Source organism: Callionymus lyra, unplaced genomic scaffold (assembly GCF_982586985.1).
Source record: "Callionymus lyra unplaced genomic scaffold, fCalLyr1.hap1.1 HAP1_SCAFFOLD_187, whole genome shotgun sequence".
Classification (NCBI taxonomy): domain Eukaryota; kingdom Metazoa; phylum Chordata; class Actinopteri; order Syngnathiformes; family Callionymidae; genus Callionymus; species Callionymus lyra.
Window position 1 is genome coordinate 5,001 of NW_028258643.1, and position 11,992 is coordinate 16,992.

General features: G+C 41.8%; 1 protein-coding gene across 1 annotated transcript in view; it reads right to left on the reverse strand.

The window, feature by feature from the left end:
* LOC148058088 (cytochrome P450 2K1-like) overlaps positions 1-9,588 on the reverse strand; it is a gene marked incomplete at its 3' end in the record, with an annotated part of 11,934 nt that extends 2,346 nt beyond the window's left edge. Inside the window, 5 exon segments of the mRNA XM_087782648.1 lie at positions 2,573-2,752; positions 2,803-2,963; positions 4,430-4,579; positions 9,131-9,293; positions 9,346-9,588. Coding sequence (XP_087638774.1) covers positions 2,573-2,752; positions 2,803-2,963; positions 4,430-4,579; positions 9,131-9,293; positions 9,346-9,546 — 855 coding nt within the window.
* Positions 9,589-11,992: the final 2,404 nt, after the last annotated feature.

Genomic DNA, 11,992 nt, shown 5'->3' on the forward strand with positions numbered 1-11,992 from the left:
GGAGTCCTACAGGTGGAGTCCTACAGGTGGAGTCCTACAAGTGTAGTTCTACAGGTGGAGTCCTACAGGTGGAGTCCTACAAGAGTAGTCCTACAGGTGGAGTCCTACAAGTGTAGTTCTACAGGTGGAGTCCTACAGGTGGAGTCCTACAAGAGTAGTTCTACAGGTGGAGTTCTACAGGTGGAGTCCTACAAGTGGAGTCCTACAGGTGGAGTCCTACAAGTGTAGTTCTACAGGTGGAGTTCTACAGGTGGAGTCCTAAAGGTGGAGTCCTACAAGTGGAGTCCTACAGGTGGAGTCCTACAGGTGGAGTCCTACAGGTGGAGTCCTACAGGTGTAGTTCTACAGGTGGAGTCCTACAGGTGGAGTCCTACAGGTTGAGTCCTACAGGTGGAGTCCTACAAGTGTAGTTCTACAGGTGGAGTCCTACAGGTGGAGTCCTACAGGTGGAGTCCTACAAGAGTAGTCCTACAGGTGGAGTCCTACAAGAGTAGTCCTACAGGTGGAGTCCTACAAGTGTAGTTCTACAGGTGGAGTCCTACAGGTGGAGTTCTACAGGTGGAGTTCTACAGGTGGAGTTCTACAGGTGGAGTCCTACAGGTGGAGTCCTACAGGTGGAGTCCTACAAGTGTAGTTCTACAGGTGGAGTTCTACAGGTGGAATTCTACAGGTGGAGTCCTACAAGTGGAGTCCTACAGGTGGAATCCTACAGGTGGAGTCCTACAGGTGTAGTTCTACAGGTGGAGTCCTAAAGGTGGAGTTCTACGGGTGGAGTCCTACAGGTGTAGTTCTACAGGTGGAGTCCTACAGGTGGAGTCCTACAGGTGGAGTTCTACAGGTGGAGTTCTACAGGTGTAGTCCTACAAGTGTAGTTCTACAGGTGGAGTCCTACAGGTGGAGTCCTAAAGGTGGAGTTCTACAGGTGTAGTCCTACAGGTGGAGTCCTACAGGTGGAGTCCTACAGGTGGAGTTCTACAGGTGTAGTTCTACAGGTGGAGTTTTACAGGTGTAGTTCTACAGGTGTAGTCCTACAGGTGGAGTCCTACAGGTGGAGTCCTACAGGTGGAGTTCTACAGGTGTAGTTCTACAGGTGGAGTTTTACAGGTGGAGTTCTACAGGTGGAGTCCTACAGGTGGAGTTCTACAGGTGGAGTCCTACAAGTGGAGTTCTATAGGTGGAGTCCTACAGGTAGAGTCCTACAAGTGGAGTCCTACAAGTGGAGTTCTACAAGTGGAGTTCTACAGGTGGAGTTCTACAGGTGGAGTTCTACAGGTGTAGTCCTACAAGTGGAGTTCTATAGGTGGAGTCCTACAGGTAGAGTCCTACAAGTGGAGTCCTACAAGTGGAGTTCTACAGGTGGAGTTCCACAGGTGTAGTTCTACAGGTGGAGTCCTACAAGTGTAGTTCTACAGGTGGAGTTCTACAGGTGGAGTTCTACAGGTGGAGTCCTACAGGTTGAGTTCTACAGGTGTAGTTCTACAGGTGGAGTTCTACAGGTGGAGTCCTACAAGTGGAGTCCTACAGGTGGAGTCCTACAAGTGGAGTCCTACAAGTGGAGTTCTACAGGTGGAGTCCTACAGGTGGAGTCCTACAAGTGGAGTCCTACAAGTGAAGTTCTACAGGTGGAGTTCTACAGGTGGAGTCCTACAAGTGGAGTTCTATAGGTGGAGTCCTACAGGTGGAGTCCTACAAATGGAGTCCTACAAGTGGAGTTCTACAGGTGGAGTTCTACAGGTGGAGTTCTATAGGTGGAGTTCTACAGGCGGAGTCCTACAGGTGGAGTCCTACAAGTGTAGTTCTACAGGTGGAGTCCTACGGGTGGAGTTCTACAGATGGAGTCCTACAGGTGGAGTTCTACAGATGGAGTTCTACAGGTGGAGTTCTACAGGTGTAGTCCTACAGGTGGAGTCCTACAGGTGGAGTCCTACAGGTGGAGTTCTACAGGTGTAGTTCTACAGGTGGAGTTCTACAGGTGGAGTTCTACAGGTGGAGTTATACAGGTGGAGTCCTAAAGGTGGAGTCCTACAAGTGTAGTTCTACAGGTGGAGTCCTACAGGTGGAGTCCTAAAGGTGGAGTCCTACAAGTGGAGTCCTACAAGTGTAGTTCTACAGGTGGAGTCCTACAGGTGGAGTCCTACAAGTGGAGTTCTACAGGTGGAGTTCTACAGGTGGAGTCCTACAAGTGTAGTTCTACAGGTGGAGTCCTACAGGTGGAGTCCTACAAGTGGAGTTCTACAGGTGGAGTCCTACAAGTGGAGTCCTACAAGTGTAGTTCTACAGGTGGAGTCCTACAGGTGGAGTCCTACAAGTGTAGTTCTACAGGTGGAGTTCTACAGGTGGAGTCCTACAAGTGTAGTTCTACAGGTGGAGTCCTACAGGTGGAGTCCTACAAGTGGAGTTCTACAGGTGGAGTCCTACAAGTGTAGTTCTACAGGTGGAGTCCTACAGGTGGAGTCCTACAAGTGGAGTTCTACAGGTGGAGTCCTACAAGTGTAGTTCTACAGGTGGAGTCCTACAGGTGGAGTCCTACAAGTGTAGTTCTACAGCTGGAGTCCTACAGACCGACACTCACCTCCAGACTCTGCTGGCGCAGCAGGAAGGAGTCGATGAAGCCTCGGCTCACGTTCGGGTTCAAAGTTTCCTCCAGTTGTTGAAACTTCTCCAGGTTCTCCTGGATGTTGACGTCGTACAAGCGTCGGATCGTCCTCCTGTTGCTGAACCACTTCCCGAGCCACGGGAACAGGTTGTACACCTGTGGACCACAGTCTCAGGTGGATGCGCCGGAGCTGGACTCACCTGTACCTGGATGGACGGGGATCCCAGCAGCTGCACGTTCTGGTTGAGGCGGGACACCATGGCCCGGAACCACGGGTCGTCGTAGTCGAACCTGTGACCGTAGACCATGGAGCAGATGATGTTGGCGGTGGCGAAGTTCATGGACAAGGTGGAGTCGAAGGCTTGACCTGGAGAACCAGCAGAACGTGAGACACAGAACCAGCAGAACGTGAGACACAGAACCAGCAGAACGTGAGACACAGAACCAGCAGAACGTGAGACACAGAACCAGCAGAACTGTGAGACACAGAACCATCAGAACGTGAGACACAGAACCATCAGAACGTGAGACACAGAACCAGCAGAACGTGAGACACAGAACCAGGAGAACCGTGAGACACAGAACCAGCAGAACGTGAGACACAGAACCAGTAGAACCGTGAGACACAGAACCATCAGAACGTGAGACACAGAACCAGCAGAACGTGAGACACAGAACCAGCAGAACCATGAGACACAGAACCAGCAGAACCGTGAGACACAGAACCAGCAGAACGTGAGACACAGAACCAGCAGAACGTGAGACACAGAACCAGCAGAACCATGAGACACAGAACCAGCAGAACGTGAGACACAGAACCATCAGAACGTGAGACACAGAACCAGCAGAACGTGAGACACAGAACCAGCAGAACGTGAGACACAGAACCAGCAGAACGTGAGACACAGAACCATCCGAACGTGAGACACAGAACCATCAGAACGTGAGACACAGAACCAGCAGAACGTGAGACACAGAACCAGCAGAACTGTGAGACACAGAACCATCAGAACGTGAGACACAGAACCATCAGAACGTGAGACACAGAACCAGCAGAACGTGAGGCACAGAACCAGGAGAACCGTGAGACACAGAACCAGCAGAACGTGAGACACAGAACCAGTAGAACCGTGAGACACAGAACCATCAGAACGTGAGACACAGAACCAGCAGAACGTGAGACACAGAACCAGCAGAACCATGAGACACAGAACCAGCAGAACCGTGAGACACAGAACCAGCAGAACGTGAGACACAGAACCAGCAGAACGTGAGACACAGAACCATCAGAACGTGAGACACAGAACCAGCAGAACGTGAGACACAGAACCATCAGAACGTGAGACACAGAACCAGCAGAACGTGAGACACAGAACCATCAGAACGTGAGACACAGAACCAGCAGAACGTGAGACACAGAACCATCAGAACGTGAGACACAGAACCAGCAGAACGTGAGACACAGAACCAGCAGAACGTGAGACACAGAACCAGCAGAACGTGAGACACAGAACCAGCAGAACGTGAGACACAGAACCAGCAGAACGTGAGACACAGAACCATCAGAACGTGAGACACAGAACCAGCAGAACGTGAGACACAGAACCATCAGAACGTGAGACACAGAACCAGAAGAACTTGAGACACAGAACCATCAGAACGTGAGACACAGAACCATCAGAACATGAGACACAGAACCAGCAGAACGTGAGACACAGAACCATCAGAACGTGAGACACAGAACCAGCAGAACGTGAGACACAGAACCAGTAGAACGTGAGACACAGAACCAGCAGAACTTAAGACACAGAACCACAGGAGCAGGACTCGGACCTCGGTGCTGACGAAACACCTGCAGCAGGTAAAGACTCTCGTCCAGGATCTTGTCTTCACACACTTTACGTCCCATTCCTGAGTCTCTGAGGTTCATGAGGGAGAAACGACGCATTTCCTTCCAAGAGTCGCCGTTAGACCATAACACACCTGAGCAGGTGAGAGAGTTAGAGTGTGTGTGTGTGTGTGTGTGTGTGTCTGTGTGTATATATGTGTATGTGTGTGTGTGTGTGTGTGTGTGTGTGTGTGTTTGTGTGTGTGTGTGTGTGTGTCAGTGTTAGTGTGTGTGTGTGTGTGTGTGTGTGTGTGTGTGAGTGTGTGTGTGTGTGTGTCAGTGTTAGTCTGTGTGTGTTAGTGTGTTAGTGTGTGTGTGTGTGTGTGTTAGTGTGTGTGTGTGTGTGTTAGTGTGTGTGTGTGTGTGTGTTAGTGTGTGTGTGTGTGTGTTCATGTTAGTGTGTCTTTATGTTAGTGTGTGTTAGTTTTAGTACGCGTATAAACGAATATAAAGTACACAAGTTTGTGTATTAACGAGTATAAAGTACACATGTGTGTATTAACAAGTATAAGTACACATGTTTGTATTAACGAGTATAAGTACACATGTGTGTATTAACGAGTATAAGTACACATGTGTGTATTAACGAGTATAAGTACACATGTGTGTATTAACGAGTATAAAGTACACATGTGTGTATGAACGAGTATAAGTACACATGTTTGTATTAACGAGTATAAGTACACATGTGTGTATTAACGAGTATAAGTACACATGTGTGTATTAACGAGTATAAGTACACATGTGTGTATTAACGAGTATAAAGTACACATGTGTGTATGAACGAGTATAAGTACACATGTGTGTATTAACGAGTATAAGTACACATGTGTGTATTAACGAGTATAAGTACACATGTGTGTATTAACGAGTATAAAGTACACATGTGTGTATGAAAGAGTATAAGTACACATGTTTGTATTAACGAGTATAAGTACACATGTGTGTATTAACGAGTATAAGTACACATGTGTATTAACGAGTATAAAGTACACATGTGTGTATGAACGAGTATAAATACACATGTGTGTATTAATGAGTATAAGTACACATGTGTGTATGAACGAGTATAAGTACACATGTGTATTAACGAGTATAAGTACACATGTGTATGAACGAGTATAAGTAAACATGGGTGTATGAACGAGTATAAGTACACATGTGTGTATTAACGAGTATAAGTACACATGTGTGTATTAACGAGTATAAAGTACACATGTGTGTATGAACGAGTATAAGTACACATGTTTGTATTAACGAGTATAAGTACACATGTGTGTATTAACGAGTATAAGTACACATGTGTGTATTAACGAGTATAAGTACACATGTGTGTATTAACGAGTATAAAGTACACATGTGTGTATGAACGAGTATAAGTACACATGTTTGTATTAACGAGTATAAGTACACATGTGTGTATTAACGAGTATAAGTACACATGTGTGTATTAACGAGTATAAAGTACACATGTGTGTATGAACGAGTATAAGTACACATGTTTGTATTAACGAGTATAAGTACACATGTGTGTATTAACGAGTATAAGTACACATGTGTATTAACGAGTATAAAGTACACATGTGTGTATGAACGAGTATAAGTACACATGTGTGTATTAATGAGTATAAGTACACATGTGTGTATGAACGAGTATAAGTACACATGTGTATTAACGAGTATAAGTACACATGTGTATGAACGAGTATAAGTAAACATGGGTGTATGAACGAGTATAAGTACACATGAGTTTATTAACGAGTATAAGTACACATGTGTATGAACGAGTATAAGTACACATGTGTATTAACGAGTATAAAGTACACATGTGTGTATGAACGAGTATAAGTACACATGTGTATATTAACGAGTATAAGTACACATGTGTATGAACGAGTATAAGTACACATGTGTATGAACGAGTATAAGTACACATGTGTATATTAACGAGTTAAGTACACATGTGTATTAACGAGTATAAGTACACATGTGAATGAACGAGTATACGTACACATGTGTATATTAACGAGTATAAGTACACATGTGTGTATTAACGAGTATAAGTACACATGTGTATATTAACGAGTATAAGTACACATGTGTATATTAACGAGTATAAGTACACATGTGTATGAACGAGTATAAGTACACATGTGTATGAACGAGTATAAGTACACATGTGTATTAACGAGTATAAGTACACATGTGAATGAACGAGTATACGTACACATGTGTATATTAACGAGTATAAGTACACATGTGTGTATTAACGAGTATAAGTACACATGTGTATATTAACGAGTATAAGTACACATGTGTATATTAACGAGTATAAGTACACATGTGTATATTAACGAGTATAAGTACACAAGTTTGTGTATTAACGAGTATAAAGTACACAGGTGTGTATTAACGAATATAAGAACACATGTGTGTATTAACGAGTATAAGTACACATGTGTATATTAACGAGTATAAGTACACATGTGTGTATTAACAAGTATAAGTACACATGTTTGTATTAACGAGTATAAGTACACATGTGTGTATTAACGAGTATAAGTACACATGTGTGTATTAACGAGTATAAAGTACACATGTGTGTATGAACGAGTATAAGTACACATGTGTGTATTAATGAGTATAAGTACACATGTGTGTATGAACGAGTATAAGTACACATGTGTATTAACGAGTATAAGTACACATGTGTATGAACGAGTATAAGTACACATGTGTGTATGAACGAGTATAAGTACACATGAGTTTATTAACGAGTATAAGTACACATGTGTATGAACGAGTATAAGTTCACATGTGTATGAACGAGTATAAGTACACATGTGTATGAACGAGTATAAGTACACATGTGTATATTAACGAGTATAAGTACACATGTGTATGAACGAGTATAAGTACACATGTGTATATTAACGAGTTAAGTACACATGTGTATTAACGAGTATAAGTACACATGTGAATGAACGAGTATACGTACACATGTGTATATTAACGAGTATAAGTACACATGTGTGTATTAACGAGTATAAGTACACATGTGTATATTAACGAGTATAAGTACACATGTGTATATTAACGAGTATAAGTACACATGTGTATGAACGAGTATAAGTACACATGTGTATGAACGAGTATAAGTACACATGTGTATATTAACGAGTTAAGTACACATGTGTATTAACGAGTATAAGTACACATGTGTGTATTAACGAGTATAAGTACACATGTGTATATTAACGAGTATAAGTACACATGTGTGTATGAACGAGTATAAGTACACATGTGTATGAACGAGTTTAAGTACACATGTGTATGAACGAGTATAAGTACACATGTGTATGAACGAGTATACGTACACATGTGTATATTAACGAGTATAAGTACACATGTGTGTATTAACGAGTATAAGAACACATGTGTATATTAACGAGTATAAGTACACATGTGTGTATGAACGAGTATAAGTACACATGTGTATGAACGAGTTTAAGTACACATGTGTATGAACGAGTATAAGTACACATGTGTATGAACGAGTATAAGTACACATGTGTATATTAACGAGTTAAGTACACATGTGTATTAACGAGTATAAGTACACATGTGTATGAACGAGTATACGTACACATGTGTATATTAACGAGTATAAGTACACATGTGTGTATTAACGAGTATAAGTACACATGTGTATATTAACGAGTATAAGTACACGTGTATATTAACGAGTATAAGTACACATGTGTATATTAACGAGTATAAGTACACATGTGTATATTAACGAGTATAAGTACACATGTGTATATTAACGAGTATAAGTACACATGTGTGTATGAACGAGTATAAGTACACATGTGTATGAACGAGTATAAGTACACATGTGTGTATTAACGAGTATAAGTACACATGTGTATATTAACGAGTATAAAGTACACATGTGTGTATTAACGAGTATAAGTACACATGTGTATTAACGAGTATAAGTAAACATGTGTATATGAACGAGTATAAGTACACATGTGTATGAACGAGTATAAGTACACATGTGTATATGAACGAGTATAAGTACACATGTGTATGAACGAGTATAAGTACACATGTGTATATGAACGAGTATAAGTACACATGTGTGTATTAACGAGTATAAGTACACATGTATATTAACGAGTATAAGTACACATGTATATTAACGAGTATAAGTACACATGTGTATGAACGAGTATAAGTACACATGTGTATATTAACGAGTATAAGTACACATGTGTATGAACGAGTATAAGTACACATGTGTGTATTAACGAGTATAAGTACACATGTGTATATTAACGAGTATAAGTACACATGTGTATATGAACGAGTATAAGTACACGTGTGTATATTAACGAGTATAAGTACACATGTGTATATGAACAAGTATAAGTACACATGTGTATGAACGACTATAAGTACACATGTGTATGAACGAGTATAAGTACACATGTGTGTATAAACGAGTATAAGTACACATGTGTATGAACGAGTATAAGTACACATGTGTGTATTAACGAGTATAAGTACACATGTGTATATTAACGAGTATAAGTACACATGTGTATTAACGAGTATAAGTACACATGAGTACTCGGTACCGTGGCCCTGGTTTATCTCGTGCAGGATCTGCAGTGAGTCTCTCTCTCCAAACTCTTCTGCGTGGTTCACCAGCGCCTCCTTCACCGTCCGGTACCCGCTCAGAACCACCACCTTTTTCGGTCCAAAGTAGACGGTGAAGACGGAGCCGAACCGGCGGGAAATCTACAGAAGCAGCAGGTGAGTCTCGGGGCTGGTTCCGGTCCAGACTGCTCACCTGCAGCAGACTGAGGTCCGGTCTCTTCAGGTCCAGATCCAGAAGGTTCCCCAGCAGCGGCAGAGGTTTCGGACCCGGAGGTTCCGTCCGCGCGTCATGAGGCCCAGACCTGGAGATGAAGTAGAGCAGAACCAGAACCAGCAGAGTTCCGAGCAGAGACACAGAAGTGACGGACTGAAGCAGAACCTCCAAGACCGCCATGGTCCAGACTCCAGACCCGTGTGTGTGTGTGTGTGTTATGTGTGTGTGTTTGTGTGTGTGTTTGTGTGTTCGTGAGCTGCAGAAAGTTGACACCGGTTCAGCCCAGTGGGCCGAACCAAAACCCGCTAAGCAGGTTAATGAAAGACTGTTGGGTCCAGAAGGTCGTGCTGGTTCCGGTCCAGACTCTGGTCAACGATTACCAGAGAAGAAGTGAAATGTTCTGGTTCGAGTTGAGAATCCAATGAAATCATCCAACGAGAAGTGATGACGTCAGAGAAACGCTAGGGGGCGCAGTATATATCATAAATATATATAACTATATATAACTATATATTAATATATATAACTATATGTAACTATATATTAATATATATAAATGTATATAAATTTATATAAATATATATAAATATATATATATATATATATATATATATATATAACTATATATAAATATATATAAATTATAAATATATATAACTATATGTAACTATATATTAATATATATAAATTTATATAAATATATATAAATATATATATATATATAAATATATATCATAAATATATATAACTATATATTAATATATATACATTTATATAAATATATATATATATATAACTATATATTTATATCAATTTATATAAATATATATAAATATATATATATATATATATATATATATCATAAATATATATAACTATATATAACTATATATAAATATATATCATAAATATATATAACTATATATTTATGATATATATATATATATCATAAATATATATAACTATATATAAATATATATAAATTATAAATATATATAACTATATATTAATATATATAAATGTATATATATATATATATATATATATATATATATATATCATAAATATATATAACTATATATAACTATATATAAATATATATCATAAATATATATAACTATATATTAATACAACAAACAATAACTTGTGTTTTCATTTGACCTCTTCAGTGCCAACGATCCTGACGGTTCTGGGCTTGAAGGACATGGAAGTCTGGCTGAATGTTGGAGGTGGTATTGAGAAGATCAGATGATCAGTGATGGAGGATCTGTGTCTGGACTTGTTTTCCTCCCTGAGAATGTAGGCGGATCCAAAGAGGACCAGAATCCTAGAGCATGTCCCCTCAGGCGTGGAAAGGTCTCCTCTTTGAGGGAGTGAACGTCCAGAGCAAAGTGCAGTCACGTCGAGAGCAAAGTGCAGTCACGTCCACAGCAAAGTGCAGTCACGTCCACAGCAAAGTGCAGTCACGTCGAGAGCAAAGTGCAGTCACGTCCACAGCAAAGTGCAGTCACGTCCACAGCAAAGTGCAGTCACGTCCAGAGCAAAGTGCAGTCACGTCCACAGCAAAGTGCAGTCACGTCCACAGCAAAGTTCAGTCACGTCCACAGCAAAGTGCAGTCACGTCCACAGCAAATTGCAGTCACGTCCAGAGCAAAGTGCAGTCACGTCCACAGCAAAGTGCAGTCACGTCCACAGCAAAGTGCAGTCACGTCCACAGCAAAGTGCAGTCACGTCGAGAGCAAAGTGCAGTCACGTCCACAGCAAAGTGCAGTCACGTCCACAGCAAAGTGCAGTCACGTCCAGAGCAAAGTGCTGTCATGTCGAGAGCAAAGTGCAGTCACGTCCACAGCAAAGTGCAGTCACGTCCACAGCAAAGTGCAGTCACGTCCAGAGCAAAGTGCAGTCACGTCCACAGCAAAGTGCAGTCACGTCCACAGCAAAGTGCAGTCACGTCCACAGCAAAGTGCAGTCACGTCCAGAGCAAAGTGCAGTCACGTCCAGAGCAAAGTGCAGTCACGTCCACAGCAAAGTGCAGATATATATATATATATATAAATATATATCATAAATATATATAACTATATATTAATACAACAAACAATAACTTGTGTTTTCATTTGACCTCTTCAGTGCCAACGATCCTGACGGTTCTGGGCTTGAAGGACATGGAAGTCTGGCTGAATGTTGGAGGTGGTATTGAGAAGATCAGATGATCAGTGATGGAGGATCTGTGTCTGGACTTGTTTTCCTCCCTGAGAATGTAGGCGGATCCAAAGAGGACCAGAATCCTAGAGCATGTCCCCTCAGGCGTGGAAAGGTCTCCTCTTTGAGGGAGTGAACGTCCAGAGCAAAGTGCAGTCACGTCGAGAGCAAAGTGCAGTCACGTCCACAGCAAAGTGCAGTCACGTCCACAGCAAAGTGCAGTCACGTCGAGAGCAAAGTGCAGTCACGTCCACAGCAAAGTGCAGTCACGTCCACAGCAAAGTGCAGTCACGTCCAGAGCAAAGTGCAGTCACGTCCACAGCAAAGTGCAGTCACGTCCACAGCAAAGTGCAGTCACGTCCACAGCAAAGTGCAGTCACGTCCACAGCAAATTGCAGTCACGTCCAGAGCAAAGTGCAGTCAC